Source organism: Amblyomma maculatum, chromosome 4, assembly GCF_055883805.1.
Source record: "Amblyomma maculatum isolate TAMU_Amacu chromosome 4, ASM5588380v1, whole genome shotgun sequence".
In the NCBI taxonomy this organism is placed as follows: domain Eukaryota; kingdom Metazoa; phylum Arthropoda; class Arachnida; order Ixodida; family Ixodidae; genus Amblyomma; species Amblyomma maculatum.
The window spans coordinates 156083344-156102176 of NC_139347.1; the positions used below are offsets into that span (position 1 = coordinate 156083344).

The window sequence follows — 18833 nt, forward strand, 5'->3', positions numbered from 1 at the left end:
ATGACGGGGGGGATATCGTGCTAGAAAAACTGGCCACCCTGTATACGCAGTGCCTGGTGTCATCGACGGTACCGGAACCATGGAAGAATTCAAACATTATCCTCATTCACAAGAAAGGGGACTCTAAGGACCTTAAAAATTACAGACCAATCAGCTTACTGTCTGTTACGTATAAGGTATTTGCTAAGATAATCGCTAATAGAATCAGGGCAACCTTAGACTGCAATCAAGCAAAGGATTAAGCAGGGTTTCGGAAACGGTACTCTACTATCGATCATATCCATACCATCAATAAGGTGATAGAAAAATGCTCGGAATATAACCAGCCCTTATACATAGCATTCATTGATTACGCAAGAGCATTTGACTCAGTTGAAACCTCAGCGGTGATGCAGGTATCGCGAAACTAGGGGGTAGACGTGCCGTACGTGAAAGTGCTGGAAGATATATATAGTGGCTGCACAGCAACTATAGTTCTGCATAAAGAAAGTAACAAAATTCTCATAAAGAAAGGTGTTAGGCAAGGTGACACAATCTCCCCAGTACTATTCACAGCTTGTTTAGAGGAAGTATTCAGAGACTCGGAATGGGAGCAGTTAGGGATAAGGGTAGATGGAGAATACCTCAGTAATCTGCGATTTGCTGATGACATTGCCTTGCTAAGCAACTCGGAGGATGAACTGCAAATAATGATTGATGACCTAGACAGGAAAAGTAGAAAGGTAGGCTTGAAAATCAGTATGCAGAAGACTAAGGTAATGTTCAACAGCCTCGGGAAGGAACAGCAGTTTACATTAGGTAGCGAAGTACTGGAAGTAGTAGGCGAATATGTCTACTTAGGACAGGTAGTAACCGCAGATCCGGACCATGAAAAAGAAATAACAAGAAGAATAAGACTGGGGTGGAGCGCATTTGGCAAGCACTCGCAGATGATGCCTAGCAGCTTACCGGTATCGCTCAAGAGGAAAGTATACAACAGTTTCATCTTGCCTGTACTCACCTATGGGGCTGAAACGTGGAGGCTAACAAAGAGAGTTCTACTTAAGTTGAGGACAACCCAGAGGGCTATGGAACTAAAAATGGTAGGGGTAACATTAAGAGATAGAAAGCGTGCAGAGTGGATCAGAGAAATAACTCAAGTTACCGACATTCTAGTAGAAATTAAGAAGAAGAAATGGACATGGGCAGGACATGTAGTGCGAAGAGAGGATAACCGATGGTCGCTGAGGGTAACAAACTGGATTCCAAGGGAAGGAAAGCGGAGCAGGGGGCGGCAGAAAGTTAGGTGGGCGGATGAGATTAAGAAGTTCGCAGGGGTCAAGTGTAACAGCTAGCACAGAGCCGGGTTAATTGGAGAAATATGGGAGAGGCCTTCGCCCTGCAGTGGGTACAATCAGGCTGATGATGATGATGATGATGATGACTGAATAAAGCTAATATTGAGTAACTTAGAAATATTATCTTAATTACTACTTGATTAATTGCAAAACAAAAACAGCCTGAGCTGTATGCAATTGGTTGCCGTTGGCTACTTCAAATGTATTATTTTTTAACTCTTTACTGGACACCCTCTATAATATAACTCAACTCGTCACGGCACTGCTGGTTAGTATCCGTTCTACCTCCTCTACGGCCAGTAGCCACAGCTTCCCTACACACATTATTTCGAACATGTGGTCCGCCCGTTCTGAATACCCTCGTGAAGTCTTTCCCAGTGCCGAGAATGTTCGCCAAGTCGCCCAGTTAACTTTCTCTATATAATATATATATATAGATGATGTGGTGTTCCAGATGGTCCGTTGATCCGGGGACACGTTGCAGGAAACGGATGGGACAACTTTTCGAGCGCTACGGGCACTTTATTGAACGGGTCAAAAACACATTTTGCTTTTGCGAACACAGTTCGCGACCTCCTGCTACCAGTCGTAAGTCGGCAGTCAGTCTGTCTACCCGTCTTGTCCTTTTTCTCCCCAAACACCCTTATTAAGTATACATTTTCAACATCCTGGTTACCGACTTCGTGGCCAATCGGAGGAAAAGAGCTTCTTCGAGCCAATCAGAATGACAAAGCCACATTTCAAATAGCCAATGCAACATCGGTACCTCCGAGATTGGTCCTTCGCGAGCCCCGCGTGCCTCCCACCAATCGTTCGCCCTTTCCCCCTGTGGAGACCACGCACAGATACTCTCTCAAAATCAGGGGCGAGACAAAACACATTAGCAAAGACACATGAACACCCTTTCACTTTCTCCAACAATGCATACACGTGAGAGGGCACACAGGGCTTCGCCCTTTCCCCCTGTGGAGACGACGCACAGATACTCTCCAAATCAGGGGCGGGACCAAACAAATTAGCAAAGACGCGTCCACTTTCACTTTCACCAGCCATGCATACACGTGCAAGGGCACACAGGGCAGCAAGAAATACGAGGGTAGTGTCTGGACCCTGCTGGCCGTAAGAAGAGCGGGAAAAAGAAGAGACTTTATTGCTACCACGCTCATCAATACGAGCGCCGTGCGCTGCGGCGATGTTCCGTCAACCGACAGCACCGGATGTGCCCTCCTGTTCTCCCGCGTCTTGGCCGGCTGGGCGAGAGCGCCGCGGGGATATTTATGTTCACGCGAGAGTTGACAGTTCGACGGCGCGGTGCGCGCCTTTCCGCTCGAATTCTACGAAGGCATCGCATTAGAAACGGCACCCCTGGCTCGCGCTGCGCAGCCAGAAACACGAGACCGCTTGTGTGTAAACGGCGCGCTTCCCGAGCGACCGTCCGTTTTCGTGTTGTGTTTTGACCGCTTACGGTTGCGTCGGTGCCGTCCCATCGGTAATGCGCTGAGCAGGGAAGTCATAAACCTTCGCCCGTTATTGGTCTGAGCTGACAGGTTAAACGACGACGCGGTTCGCTCTCCGCAGTCTCCGCGTCGCCGGCACGCCTGACTTGTACGGATCTGTTTTTGAAACTGAAACAACGTGTGCTACCCGTAAGACGACCCTGGGTTTCCCACGCGGCTGCAACAGCAACCAGCACACTCCTCCGGTCGCACAGGCCAAAGGTCACTGCAGCGTGCACATTTGCAGGCCCCTTAAGTGGTACGAGCGGCAGATGCGGCGCAGGTTGTTTTTCTCGAGAGTCATAATTCTCGCGTCTGGCGCCGAGATGCCTATTCTGTCTCACGGTCCGACCAAAACCTTCCAAGGTCTCAGCCCCGAACTCCCGGTCAAATAATCTTTCCTCGTGTATTTCAAGTTCAACGGGCGCCTGGACGCGGACTCATAAAAAAAAACCCTGACAACGAAGTTAACAACCAGAAAGAAAAGAAAAACAAAACACGCGAGCCGGCTGTTTTGGAGTGCTCCCCTCCTCCACAACGGCCCAGCAACTTAACACCTTCCCACTAAGAATGTTGTGCGTACACTTGCTGTCCGCACAACACGTGTCCCCCGCTACGTGGGGAAACATTTTGGGCATACAGAGCAAAAGCGTAAACAAAGCTGCGCCCAACGACGTGACCATGGGGTCTGATTTACAAATCTAGAAAAATCTAGGAATTATGCCACTGAAGCGCCATACAACTCCGTGCCTAACTGTACCGGCTGACACATTACATCGCCGCTTACAGCATAATTCACAATCACAGCTCTAACGAAAAAACAACAACACACACACACAAAAAAAAACGAACCTCAATAGTATCGGACACTGGTCACCACGACGTATAAACACTATATACAGTACAACACTTTCGTGCAGAGACGTGCGCGCCCTGAACGAAAATATTCCGTGTGCGTTTGTAAACGGTAAATAAATTAAACAGCATACAATGCAACACAGCTTGACATACACAACACCAAACGAAGCAATAAACACAGCATGATCAAGCACAAAGAGCAGAAGTTCACACAATACACATGTGCCGCACAGGAATGCCTGTCCACTCCCTGTTCCAGGTCTATCAATAGTCAACGTTCCTCCCCTCTCAGTCACTGCCTCAGCGCGTGGTCGAGCCACAGGAGACCTTTATGCCCGTCATAAACTGGCAGTGGCAGAGTGGGTTAAGGTTGCGAACATTCAGCGCACAGCGCTTGCCACCGGGATCAAATGCCTTGACTGCTCGCACGGCACAGACGAGCCGCAGCATGCAAGATAATCGCACGCGCCCTGCTTTCTGGCTGTGCTGTTCTCCTGCATCGCAGAGAACGCTAGCTGATTGTTTACTCGGCGCACACGCTTCCGCGAAAGCGCGAACAAGAATGCACCCAAAATTTGTCTCTGGGGCTATCTTGCCTGGCTCAAAGAGCTCACTCTCCGGAGGCTCCGCCTTAGCAATCCGTCCTTTGAGCAGATGCATAACGAGGTCCCAACACTGGTCGTGTTCCATCGCTAGCTGCGGCAAGGTTAGTTTGCTGTTTTCAAAGCGTGGGACGCAATTTCCGTCGCCATCGCTCAGAGCATGCCTCGGACTCCTCTCATTTACATCTTCGCATGAACCCGTGTTTTCTGGGTCAGGATCGTCCCGTCTATCCAGCTGTTCGGCTGCTGGCTTCTCGGATGTTACTACTGATGTCGCGGTCACTGTCTTTATTGTGCCGGTCTCAGCACATCCTTCCTGGCACACAGCCGCTCCGGTCGGAAACACAGGTTCAGCGCTCGCGCCAACCAAGCATTTCGCGTCTTTGCTCTCATTCGCTTCATTAGCATGATGAGCACATTCGGCTACATCGCAAGACTCGACCTGCACATTTCGATCAATGGCGGTCACTTTTGCAGGCGCCTCCGTAGAGCATACCTCTACCTCAGAGATAGGAGACTGCCTGTCTCTCTCAACACCGGTTGTTTCCACAACCCGAGGCTCCTCGACGCAAACATCAACTGCGCTCTCCGAATCACAGGAAATGACAGCACTCTCTGCAGGAATCTGGCATTCCTTTTTACGTTCTCTGCAAGAACGAACTTAATGCCCCTGCTGCTGCTAACCTCACCAACTGCCTCAATCAGCGTTTGCTCAGGGCAATTTACGCTACTGTGCGCCTGAATCTGCACCGGCTCCGGTAGCTCACGCGCCGCTCTCCGTGAGCGCTCTTCTTCAAACCGTATCCTTTCCTGCCTGAGATCTTCCTCGGCTATGGCTAATTGCCGGAGCAGATCGCGGATATCCGCTTCGCTTCTGTCCTTTTCCTCTTTTTCCTTAGCTCGCTCAGTCTCTGCATCTGACATTGGCGCATACCAAGCGTCGTGTGCACCGTCATATTCCGCCCACCAACAAAATGCAGCCATTGCGAGATGCTTTACATCGACCCTGCGGCTCACGCGCATATGCTGAGGCAAGTGAAGTGAGAGCGGAGAAACTCACTCAGTTGTTGGCGCTGTCATGAGGCCTTGGCTTCTGAGGCCTCTACTGTCGCCGATTCTTTGTGGTCGGTGTCATCGATCCGAGCACCTCAACTTCAGTCTTCTACCAGGTCGTTGCTCCGCTGGGGTCTGGTGGTCTCCTTCCAAGCTCCATCTCTTCGCTTCTTCGAGCTACGGAGGCCTTCTCGAAGACGTTTCTTGTTTACAGCAAACGCCCAGGCGTTGTGGTGTTCAGCTGTAGCTGCGGGGCCGCTCACCAGGATGTCGCCGCCGTCCGACCCGTGACTGCAGGACCTCTCTTCAGGGTGTCGTCCTCTTCAGCTCGTGCCCCGTAGCGCCGATGTCCTTGTCCGCTCAGCAGAAAGCCGTCGGATCATCCTGCTCGACTGCGCCAGTTAACTTTCTCTATATAATATATATAGATGATGTGGTGTTCCAGATGGTTCGTTGATCCGGGGACACGTTGCAGGAAACGGATGGGACAACTTTTCGAGCGCTACGGGCACTTTATTGAATGGGTCAAAAACACATTTTGCTTTTGCGAACACAGTTCGCGACCTCCTGCTACCAGTCGTAAGTCGGCAGTCAGTCTGTCTACCCGTCTTGTCCTTTTTCTCCCCAAACACCCATATTAGGTATACATTTTCAACATCCTGGTTACCGACTTCGTGGCCAATCGGAGGAAAAGAGCTTCTTCGAGCCAATCAGAATGACAAAGCCACATTTCAAATAGCCAATGCAACATCGGCACCTCCGAGATTGGTCCTTCGCGAGCACCGCGTGCCTCCCACCAATCGTTCGCCCTTTCCCCCTGTGGAGACAACGCACAGATACTCTCTCAAAATCAGGGGCGAGACAAAACACATTAGCAAAGACACATGAACACCCTTTCACTTTCACCAACAATGCATACACGTGAGAGGGCACACAGGGCTTCGCCCTTTCCCCCTGTGGAGACGACGCACAGATACTCTCCAAATCAGGGGCGGGACCAAACAAATTAGCAAAGACGCGTCCACTTTCACTTTCACCAGCCATGCATACACGTGCAAGGGCACACAGGGCAGCAAGAAATACGAGGGTAGTGTCCGGACCCTGCTGGCAGTAAGAAGAGCGGGAAAAAGAAGAGAATTTATTGCTACCACGCTCATCAATACGAGCGCCGTGCGCTGCGGCGATGTTCCGTCAACCGACAGCACCGGATGTGCCCTCCTGTTCTCCCGCGTCTTGGCCGGCTGGGCGAGAGCGCCGCGGGGATATTTATGTTCACGCGAGAGTTGACAGTTCGACGGCGCGGTGCGCGCCTTTCCGCTCGAATTCTACGAAGGCATCGCATTAGAAACGGCACCCCTGGCTCGCGCCGCGCAGCCAGAAACACGAGACCGCTTGTGTGTAAACGGCGCGCTTCCCGAGCGACCGTCCGTTTTCGTGTTGTGTTTTGACCGCTTACGGTTGCGTCGGTGCCGTCCCATCGGTAATGCGCTGAGCAGGGAAGTCATAAACCTTCGCCCGTTATTGGTCTGAGCTGACAGGTTAAACGACGACGCGGTTCGCTCTCCGCAGTCTCCGCGTCGCCGGCACGCCTGACTTGTACGGATCTGTTTTTGAAACTGAAACAACGTGTGCTACCCGTAAGACGACCCTGGGTTTCCCACGTGGCTGCAACAGCAACCAGCACACTCCTCCGGTCGCACAGGCCAAAGGTCACTGCAGCGTGCACATTTGCAGGCCCCTTAAGTGGTACGAGCGGCAGATGCGGCGCAGGTTGTTTTTCTCGAGAGTCATAATTCTCGCGTCTGGCGCCGAGATGCCTATTCTGTCTCACGGTCCGACCAAAACCTTCCAAGGTCTCAGCCCCGAACTCCCGGTCAAATAACCTTTCCTCGCGTATTTCAAGTTCAACGGGCGCCTGGACGCGGACTCATAAAAAAAAACCTGACAACGAAGTTAACAACCAGAAAGAAAAGACAAACAGAACACGCGAGCCGGCTGTTTTGGAGTGCTCCCCTCCTCCACAACGGCCCAGCAACTTAACACGCCCGTTCTCACGTAAGCTTCCCAAGCTTCTCAGCAAGAGCACTGCTATAGCCTCCACATCGACAGCTCCAGGTAGCATGGATCCCTTGTGTTGCTCTGGGTGCCAAGCCACAGCCCTCTCCTATGAGACTTAACCTGCCTTCCCCGCGTGCAGTTCCCCTACCGTACCCTCCGGCATTGTCCATGTCTAGGGCCTTGAGCCATGCTATCTATCTTGTTCTGACACTCGCTAAGCCACACCGGGACGGTGCTTCTGCACCCGGGGGTGATGCTACGGATGAACTAATTAAAGAAGTTTGTGTGCGCATGGTGCGTGCTCGGGTCCCGAATCCTTGGCAGGGATCTGTGTTCTGACGCCCTGTGCGCTCTGGGCTGGTGTCGCGCTCAGTGTGAGTGTGTTTTACGTGGTGTGTACGCCTCCTGGAACGTAACAATATATTATATGCACGTATGAAGTAGCTGACTGTTGGGAAGGTGAAGCGAAGCCCGTGGGGGATTTCTTATTCCATAGCTCTATGTTAAAATGTAAATAAACAGTCCACAACAATTTACTTCGCCTTGCCTACTGTGCGCTTCTTTAATTCGTGCATATATGAAATGGCGTTTTACGCTCCGGTCTGGTATGAGCCTCAAAAGCCTCACATGTTTTGTATGGAACGCATGAGAAATTTTCAATCGTCCCAATGAGCTCCGTAACATTTTGCCACACTTATCCACGTACTCTATATCTGTGAGAACCCCGCAGCAGTTAACACAAGATGCAGTAGAATAGCAACAATAAATAGACCACGGCGGCAATTTAGCGTGATCTCTCCAGCTTATGTCGCTACGCGCTGACAGCAGCAATTAAAAGAACTAGAGAAATTCTTCAGGAGTTGGATGGTTAACGATGGTGTATGCGACACGTAGCGAGTCAATTACATCCCAAATGTTCACGTTCTGTCGACAATGGCGGTACATCTGGACGATAAGCCTTAAATAACACAGATAGTAGGAATAAAATGACATGCCATTTAGCGGCACTGTGAGTTGATTGACGCCATGCATTTTACTAATATTTCTGCAGAGCAAAAGCTTGACCAATTTAAATGTTCCAAACTAAGATGCAGAAACGTGAAGGAAAACAAACGGATGAGATCAGGATGAGGACAGCGTAGGTTTTCATGAAAACGAATGTGATGGTTCAATGTTGTACGATAAAAGCGGTCAAATTGGATCCGGCAGTAAACGCTGTATATTTTTAAATATTTTACACGAATGGGTATGCATGTAGGTGTAATGCGAAGACAAAATTCTATATGCGTTATTTATTGTGCGACCGAGAATTTCTAGAAAACGTGTTTTTGTCGGAGGGGCGTCGACAGCAAAGTGATCGGATTAAAATAAGCAGGTTATAGGCTTAAAGTGGTCGAAGGTGACAGAAGGTGTGGCTAGTTAAGAAATATAGGTAGGGATAGATTTAGAGTGGAAGCACGCAAGCAGATAATGATTGTAATTATTTTCTGCGAAAGGTAACGCAGATCTGAGGACAACACCATGCCTTAAAAAGTTCAGATAGAAATAAAATTTTGGAAATATAACAAGTCCTTTCGGCTCCAGTATGCAACAGCAGGTCTACAATCGGTATAACGCGCTTTATTCTGAAATGAACATGTCTTTTTCTCCTTTTACTATCCTTCTTAGACTGCCGAAGTAGACTTCCAAAATAATACGACAACATGGCAAAAGAACATACCAAATGCCACTTTTCTGCACCTAAAACCCCTGAACGGTGTGTTGTTCGAGAAAATATGGAGCGTCCATATATAAAGGTAATTTCACATGCCTGTAGGCGAACAAGGAACTAATTATAGCAGAAACATCATCACAAAATTTATTACAGGACTTTAAAAACGAGAATATTCTTTGGAGACTTCCTCGTGGTCAAATGCAATAATTGACTCATTTCAAACTGCCAAGAACACCGGTGTAATGAGCATAGCCCTAAATATGCAAATAACATTTTCTTCAACAAATATTCTTCATTGTTATGAGGCTTATTCCATCAAGGCTCAGGAAGAATTTTGCAAATTTCTTTCGCAATGTTACTAATCTTGCATGGAAAACCTGGTCCAAACCATTTTTCAACTAATGTTCGAAAAGCGCTCCGAAAGCCTTTACTCAATTGTGTTCCTTATCTAAACGATGTAACTTTAGACCTCTTTTTTGTGCAGTACAAAAAAATTTCACTTCAGGCGGGATTTCGAATGCATGGTGGGTGAAAATCAGTTGCAATGTTTTGCAAAGGGAGAAATCTGGACGCAGCGATGGCATGGCGAGCTCTTGCTTTTTCGCGACAGTTTCCAATTTACCACAAATTATAGGAGTTTCATAAAAATGTTCTTTGATCAGTGCCTTTAATAAACTTCTGTTGCACACAGCGGTTGCAAACTTTTGAGAGAAACTGGTTTTTTGATGATCGAAAGCTGTGATTAACGTTTCCTTCTTTGCAAAATTTAGTAATTAACCTTCATTGGTAGAGGTTTTTTTACCAAGACGGGGGGGGGGAGGGGGGGCAGATGCGACTGAGTGCCATGGTGGGATATATACTGCCGGGGGTACAGCCGAGGATAAATAGCAGTTAAAGGCGGCCTGGTGTCTGCCATCTCTCTATATCTAGGTTATCGTTAATATCGATTCTCCTTAGACATCAGAAGAAGAACGTCAACGAAACTCCAGAAAGACGCCAGGAGCTCCACCAGCGAACCTCACCTGAGATGAAGAGGGTTTCATCGAGGCATGTACAGTATAAAAGATCACGCCTCATCTATTGCACTTTTCAGGCCTGTCCGGTACATAAGGCAGTAAACGTTTAAAATCGAATGCCGAAGATATTCTTGAGTTAAAGCTTCAAGCAAGACAGAAAACTTGCAATGACGACTTACGCGTGCTCAATGAGAAGATGCCGGCTTTTCAAGACACCTGTTTCGGCAGAAGACATTGCATCTATTCTAGAGTCAGGGGAAACTGCCGCATGAACAATGACGCTCCTCCACCACCACATCAAGGCCCTTCAGGGGCCTGCTCCTGCTGCGAACAGTCGATTTTAATGCAGTAATGCATTTAATGGCTACTTTTTTCGTCTCCCGTTGTCCGTCAGTGTTTCGTACACCAAGGCCTTCAGAAGGACATCCCGACATGGCACGGTTTATATCAGAGGATTTTCAGACGTTATTGTGTGTTGTTCTGTTTGTGTTGTGTGTTACTTCAAAATAAATGCCAGGCAAAGAATCACTAAGAGTGAATAGCCTTTTTAATTTGCTAGCTTAAGTAACCGTATTTTAAAAGTACAAGATTGATAGTCTGCGAATGCTTCTATCCGAGCACCAAAGATAGCCGCACCTATTGGACCAGTCGAGCCATGTGTCGCAGCCAACAGGCACGGCAAATTGGTTTGAACCGCAGTAATCGCACCAGGGGACGCAAAATTTCCAAAAGTAGCCACATACTCCAATAATCAGGTTGTGCTTGAATAGCAATATTTCCTTTTGGATGACCCTCTCATCAACTGCGACCAATGTTTCTAAAGTGCTAATGAGCGGCGGTTAGTGTGATTACCCGCTAGAAGCCACGAACAGAATTGAATTTTGTAGTATTGATTACATCTTTTCCCGACACGTCCACGTAACCGGCATGCGCTATGTTACCTATTATCACATGCCGCTACTCGCTGTCCTGCGCAGCAGCATAGAAGCATACTCCTGATCAAAAATGACTTTCCTCAGAGGCTGTACTTAGTTTATTCCAACAGAAAATCGACCAGCATGTATACATTACTGCATTGGAATAATCTAGGCGTAGCATCGATTAGACCGCCACCTTTTTATGAGAGCAGCTGTTGAACTACCCGCTCAAGCTGTATACTCCTCAAAAGAAGCAACTTTACTGAAAGAAGCTTGGCTTCCTTCAGGAAACCAAAATGTGACTGAGAGCAGAGCCCTTAGCAAAGATTCGCCGAGGTTGCAGATGTAAAAAACGGCCTGTTTTCCACTGGAACCTAGCACAAATCAACAGAAAATTGCGGCCCATGCTGAGAAACCAACGTTCTTATCCTGCAGATGATTTTAAATAAGGATTAAAGATCCAATAACAAGTAGAGTTACATCACAGCATGGCGCAGAGTGCGTTTATCCACCGATGTGAAATGAGATTTGCAGATTATTCAGAATACTTCAGCTACAGAGACTATTATTGCTGCCGTCGACAGATCTCCTTCGAGGCAATTGGCCGTCGGTTCGGTGAATCAACGCTTGCCTTAGCTGCAGAGGTCGCCATCCAGCTCCTAACACCTGGTCCCGCAATTGATCGAGTAATTTCAATTCCACAAAGTAAATGAGACATTTCTTGACAATGGCTAGAAAAGCAAATTTTCACTGCGTAGTTGTTACTTCATTGTTCCTATAGCTTTTATATGGTATATAACAGTTTTATTCAAGCACTCGCCCCGCCGCGGTGGCTCACGCGTTAACGACTGCTGGTCATGGCACGCGGGTTTGATTCCGGTCACCGCTCGCTGGAGGCGAACTGCGAGGAGGTCTTAGAAATATACGTGGCCGTTAAATAACCACGGAAGGGAGGGGGGGGGGGGTGAAATTTTTACAAGTCTCCAATACAGCGCCCCTCGTACCCTTGTCGCGCTGAGGTGTACGTTAGACACTACAAAACTAAACGAACATGAGGCACGTAGATGCGCTTGTCAAGTAGTCTGAGTGACTTCTCTTGTGGGCACTTTTTACAGTGAGTCGCTGACGTGCCCTCATCAAGTTATCAATCGTAATTTGGACGGTTTCGCAAGCGTGCCGGCGCAATTAAGGCCGCGATAAACACCTTTTGTGGAGGCTACAAATCGCGCCTTCCTATCATAGTGCTCTAGTGGAACAAGGCTGCCGACGGCTCCATTTGCGCGGAGCCCACGCACCCTGTCACGAAGAACACACCGTGGAACGAAGCGGCAAAAGCTGCGGCTACTGCGATTGAAATATATATATATATACGAGTCCAACAGAAGAATCGGGACAGAACAGCCAAAGCCATGGGAAGAAATGGCCGGCGGGAGCAAAGCGTACGATCGTCATTCAAGATCGAACTCCGCCAAAGCGTCTGCAAATCTGGCAGCTCAAATAGAAATACCAACAAAAGACGAAGCCAGCGCAGAGTCCATGCAGCGCCGGCGATGACAACCCAACGTAAGCCGTTCCGTAAACGAGATCGAGAAAGACGACTTTATTAGACGCATATAAAATCATTTAAACAGACAAACCTGCAGTAACTTTCCAAATAGCAAACTGCCACATTTCCTGACCCGCCAACGGCTCAGTCGGCGTCAGCTGTGAAATATTACTGAATTACAACAGGAAACTGCTCGCCTGTATGACTGGCTCTCATCATGCATTAAAATACAAGGACTGTGGACAGCAGTGATCCATGCTTGCCGCCTCTCTTGGTCGCACCATCTGCCTGAGAAACGATAGAACTTCACGTGCGGTTCTCGGCTATTGGTGTTCAAGGTACTGTTGTGACAGCCAAAACCACAACAATACACTTCCCCACATTTCGAGCGTCGCGAAATCCCTCCAGCTATGTTTTAAACTCAGCTGTCACACCTGTTTGGACGCCTGCGAAGCAAGGGCGGCGGGCCGGCGCGAGCAATCACAAAATCACAAAGAGAATTAACGCGAGCGACGCAAACAGCACGCGAAGACGCCAAAACAAGTTCGGTCAAGTGCCGCATCAGCGCCGCGCCCGACTAATGCTTCAAAATTTTGCCGCTTGCGCAGGAGCGCTCGCTGCACACGCGCAGCCAAACTTGAGGTTGGGCTCCCTATAACACAGTAAATTATTCGTGCTATCCTGTCAGTGCGTGTAATGCACACAAAGTTCCATAACACAGAAAACGACTCTTCGAGCCACATGACAGTGTAGTATTTGCGTCGCAAGTACAGAAAGAAAGGCCAGTGTGCAGAAAAAGAGCACGCTAGAAGCTACTCAGTGTTGTTGTCTCAGCTGCGCGTGTAGAACTTCGTGTCTTAACTATGAACATCAGGCTTCGACGCCCTGACCCTGACGACCAATCAGCATTTTTTCTTTACTGCCAGAAGCTCCTACTGCGGATGCAGTATTTCTGTAACACAGCAACATTACCTTTATGCTTAAAGTCCCATTTGCTGTATTATGCTATCATGGATTATTCCAAATACCAAATTTCAGAGTAAACAGAGAGCGTAAAAACACTAAAGGCGCACTTGCATAGCCGAACACGTTGCGTTGTCATTTCAGCTGCTGCAGCAGTTGCAGACCCTGCTGCATACGGAGTTCTTCGCTAGAGAGCAGGGAGACAAAAATTTTGTAAAACGGAAAGCAAAGTTAACAATTAAGACGGCGAGTTGTGCGAATTGGTACATAATTAAGCACAAAACGGCGCACCAACAGAGAATCTCTAGTCTCCGTTGTTGCGCTGTTGTTTGCTTAAAGCAAACAAGCTCGCGCGGACAGCATCGGTGTGCTAGCCAACGATTCGACAAAAACGCTTTTTTTTCCTAGACGAAGACAACGTCAAACGAAAATAAGTCATCTTGCCGAATTGTAGGCTAGCGGTGTGAGGTCTTCCCTCAATCAGTCTTCATCTATAGCGTTTTCGTATTAAAGGGCAACTCCGGAGGTTTTTTGACAATCGAATATTCAAATAAAAATTTTACTTAGATTCTCCTCTCCGTCGTGACGCATTCTACAAAATTTGGGCGCCGTACAATAATTCGTTCACGCGCAACAAGACTTTAATATATGCTGTTTTCATGGCTTAAATTGAGACTATTTCTGCCGGCAACACTGAGTTTCTGACGTCACAAACAGTATACCGGCGTTACTGTCCACTTCCCGCATGATTATGAAATTGTGAGGCTTATATTGAACTGCCTCAGACATTTTATGCAATGCTTCATGATTTCCATACGTTATTTTCACCATCCAACGCGCGTACGTGTGTTTTTCTAATACTGTGTGTGACGTCACCATTTCGTCAAGTGGGACGTCGTTTCTGGCCGTGAAAGCAGTTTCGGTTTCGATTTTCTGTTTTTCCTTTTTAAAAATACTTCTAATTAGAATTTCGAAAAACTGTTTTTGTGTTGGCGTCAGGACGTGCCGAGGAATGTTATTCAACCAAAAACACAAAATGATGAAAAAACCACCGGAGTTGACATTTAAAGAAGGACAGCGGTTTGGTGCATCACATATAGTGGAAATGCAGCGGCATATGAGTTTCAGCATTTATAGATGTCTACTCGCTGTTACCAGCTTCTTCAGATTCGTCTGCGGTGCACTTATGGAGACATTAATTAGCATTCTCAGCAGACATATACTGTCAAGAATAAAAGTGTTCATATATATTATATACAAACAATAGCGCAGGCTGAGAACGCCACAAATTCTTGCACCCGTTTTTTTTTTTTTTCGTGTTTCGAGAGGTATTCCCTTTAGTGAAGCACGAGGACACAGCTTGATTACAAGGGCAAGTAAAACTGCCTTTCCAAAAAAAAAAAAAAGGTTTTCGTACTTTGCTGTCCAGAGATGACGTTGTAAAGAAAGAGCTATACCTTATTTTCTCTTCCCTTACATCGCACACGTATAAGCAACACAAAATGTGCAATAAGCATTTTCTCATTTACTCAAAATATTGATTCCGAACAAAAAGTTCAACATTACCTGGGATGAAGGTTGCCGCAACCTGCAACAACAACCATAGTATTAGAAACAAGCAGCCACCAAATGCTAACAGTAATATTCTTAATAAAAATAGGTTTTTGTACTTGATGCAGCTAATTGAGAGCAAGCATGTATACAATTTATGGACAACTTCTAACGCTCAAGAGTGGAGAGATTTGTTTCTCTCTTCTCTCTTTTCCTCTTTATCATTCCGACGAGCAACCTAAAATGTCGCAATAGTGCATGACCAGAAGAAATTTTCAGCATAAATATGTGGGAGGAAAATGAAAATTTACAGAAGCTCTAAACATTAACAAGCATGTCTCTCAGTGATAACAGCAATGCTGCCCCCAATTCAATACACGAACCAGGTAACCTGGCAAGTACAAGAGGCAAGCATCAAAGAGATTGTGCCGTCGGCTTGCTTTGTAAAGGTGCGGCGCGAGTGTCAACTGGCTGAAAAGGAAAATCAGAGGCGAGGCAACACAAATCGGAAGAGGCAAATTACACGCTGACCGCTCTTCTGGAGTCAGGCTGTCATTTTTTATACGGATTAACGAAGTGTTTATGAACGAGTTCAGAGACTATTTGAACCGAGCTTTATCATTACGTGTCGTGTGCGTGTTCTTGCTTCACAGTTGTGATCTCGTAATATTTCAAGCATGAAGACGTTCCTTAGAACTTAATTCACACACCGTCATCGAGAGTCATTTAGAATATATATTAAGCGAGGATTGATGATAAGCCCGCAAGGCTTTTGAAATGCACTTTCATCTCTTCCAGGATATGACCCCACCTATATATATATATATATATATATATATATATATATATATATATATATATATATATATATGCAGTGGATAAAAACAAGCAGTTGCAGGCTCCTGAGGCTGCGGTGCATTACAATCTCGTGCTTCAAGGGATTGCATAGCATTTACAAGGACGACGCAGTTCTCAGTATTTATTTGCGTTTTTTTTTTCTTTGTGTTCCGTCGAAGTAGCACTTCGCAACAGCCACTCGCGCGATACTTTTAAAACAGTTCCCGACAGTAAAATATCTGAGCTGGTCTCCATCACTGTGAATTTCGGGCAGAGATAATAGAGGTACAAAGCTCGTGAAGGTCTCCAAATTTGCAACATAGAGACATTTTTTACAGGTGTTCTAAGAGAAACACCAAAACTACTACACAGCGAGACGCTGTGTCATCACATGCGCTGCACGCTAAACGCGAGAAAATTATCTCGCCGCTGTGGTTAAGTGGCTAGAGCGCTGGACTGCTGCACACACGGCGGAGGCGGCTCCTTCTCGATGGAGGCCAAAAAAAAAAAATGCCTCGCGTGTACTGTGCCATGTAAGTGCACGTTATAAAAGCCCAGGTAGCCGAAATTTCTGGACCTCTCCATTACAGCGCGCCTCATTGGCTTAGTGCCTTGGGACGTTAATCCCTATAAACCAAGCGTGATAAACAAAAAAGCTAGGCGTGCACCTAAGCATGCTTAGGTTTAGTTACGCGAAGGCTTGGGTGTTCTGCAACGCGTTTATCTGATTTTCCCGACGCTACGCTAGCGACCCGCGGCCGCAGTCGGCCAGATTGCGCATTTGCCTAACTTAAATAAAGGAGCGGCGTAGGTGGCAACTTCATGAAGAGGGCGATGCTCACTGCCCAGCGCGAGAGGGTGTTGCACCTAGTTAGCTGCAATGTTGTTTTCTCTATTGACAATGCGTGCGTACATGACCTCTACGCAATCTCTGCCCCCTACACTCACGGAGAGTAATAAATATCTCCGAAAGAAATGGAAATGTCTGAGCGCTTTTTGAGCGTCATCGCATTTGATGACTCGTGTTCATCTTGCCGACGTCTGAGAGGTGCTGTAAAATCTTTTTACGTTGTTCTTTTCTTATTTGTCCTCAAATTTTGATCAATAGAGCAAGACAGGGAGAAGCAAGCACTATATTTGTTAACGGGATACGAATTTCCCGGCCACTCTGCGGCCGCTTTTCGATGCAGGCGAACAGCATGGCGCCCGTGTGCAGTGCGATGCCAGGCAACGTTTAATAACCATAGATAGTCTAAATTTCTGGAGCCCTCCTCTACGACGTCTCTCATACCCTGAGTAGCTTTCGGACGTTAAACCCCTTAAAACCAAACCAAACCAAACAGAATTTCTGATTTCTATAGAAATATTGTTTTCTTTTACGGCCCTACTCTGTACTTTGCTACACACATTTATTTCTACACTGGTAATAATTGAGATAATAATGCCCATCCCCATTCGTCATTATGCAATGAGATTGCTATTTATACGGTACACAGACAATATTTACTACTATGGACGCTTGTTAACTATCTGCTGATATTGTCTTGGCCACGGGCGTAAACGCGCGATTCAGTATTTTAGGAAATCGTTATAGAATATTAAGCTTAATAGGTAAGACCTATTAGCGGTACTAATCAACGATAGCATATTCAGCTTGTTCCAGTGGAACGCAGCCGCAAACGTTTACAGCGGTCTAGTTCTGCGCGCGGCGTCGACCGGTTAACATCCCTCAGGGGCCAACATGGCAACAGCGCACTCGCAATCGACCATCGGGGCGCACATGAAAAATATGGTTCAAGCGAGCGCTTTTTGCAACGACGTTCGTTGCGAACCTGTAAAAAAACAAAGGCAGTATCTTGTTTCTAGAGTTTCCATGTTTCGATAGGTCGTTTCTAGCCTTTCGAGAGAGACCACGATCGCCGTGCCTCTGATATCTCATGACACACTATTTCGTACAACTCAAACTAGAATTGAATAATGTGGACTACCATGAATATCAAACTTTACAGCTGATCATGATTATTGCCAAAATGTTCAATGCGGGCTCAATCGCAGACTCCAAACAGGGCCTACGCATTAGCGAGCGTAGCCTGCACCGCGACCCAGTATAAAGAGCAGGAATAACAAGTAAAACAAGGAACGTCGATGGGCCCAGAAGAGAAAGAAAACGTACAGCGCTTGTAATGCATAATATTTGGCGTGTTTATCAAGCTTTCGCGCTCCTTCTTGATCTGTGTATAACGCAGCCGAGTTCTCGGTCATCGCAACGCTTCCCGAAATGTTTACATACAAATAAGGTTTAGTTACACACAAAATAGTGTCGTCGCTGCTGTACTTGCTGGTATTGAAGCTAGGTCGCACTCTTTTCTTTGAAGGTTGGTACTAAAGCTTCGTTTTCAGCGAAAATTACGCCTACGATAGCAGAGCACCAGCCGGCGTTGGTAAATTTGCCAGCGATGTCAAACTCCACATGTTAAAATGATTCCAGTGCGCAAAATAGTGAGCGTAGGCATCCAGAACATTAGTTGAAAGTCGTTAGAGCAGACAGCAAGCTCCAATGATCAAGAAGTTGTAATTGTTAGAGCGGCAGCAAATACCTGTAGACTGCGAAACATGAAGTCCCAGTCTTAATGCGGTCATGGACTAAAATGCAAAAATGCTTGACAGGTTACCAGTTCTCGGCGTGGCCGAGTGCGTAGCGTAGAGTGCTAAAGATTAAGAGGTAGCTAGTGCGAAGCGCGCTAGGTGCCCCTCTTTTTTTTCTTTGTTGGCTTTTTAAATCTACTTGATATGCTTCGTTACTTTTTAGCTTTTAGATTTTGTCCTAGGCATTTTTTTCTCCGAGCGACCAGTGTCGCCAGTGGGGAGCGCGCCAGTACGCCGCG

At 46.9% G+C, this 18833-nt stretch overlaps 1 protein-coding gene across 3 annotated transcripts in view; it reads right to left on the reverse strand.

Moving 5' to 3' along the window:
• The window catches only part of LOC146193338 (uncharacterized), a 127915-nt gene that overhangs the window by 85888 nt on the left and 23194 nt on the right, over nucleotides 1-18833 (reverse strand). For all 3 annotated transcript variants that reach the window (XM_084602691.1, XM_084602690.1, XM_084602689.1), the window contains one exon: nucleotides 15127-15148. In XM_084602691.1, the coding sequence (XP_084458817.1) occupies nucleotides 15127-15148 (22 nt within the window). The remainder of the gene's footprint in view (nucleotides 1-15126; nucleotides 15149-18833) is intronic.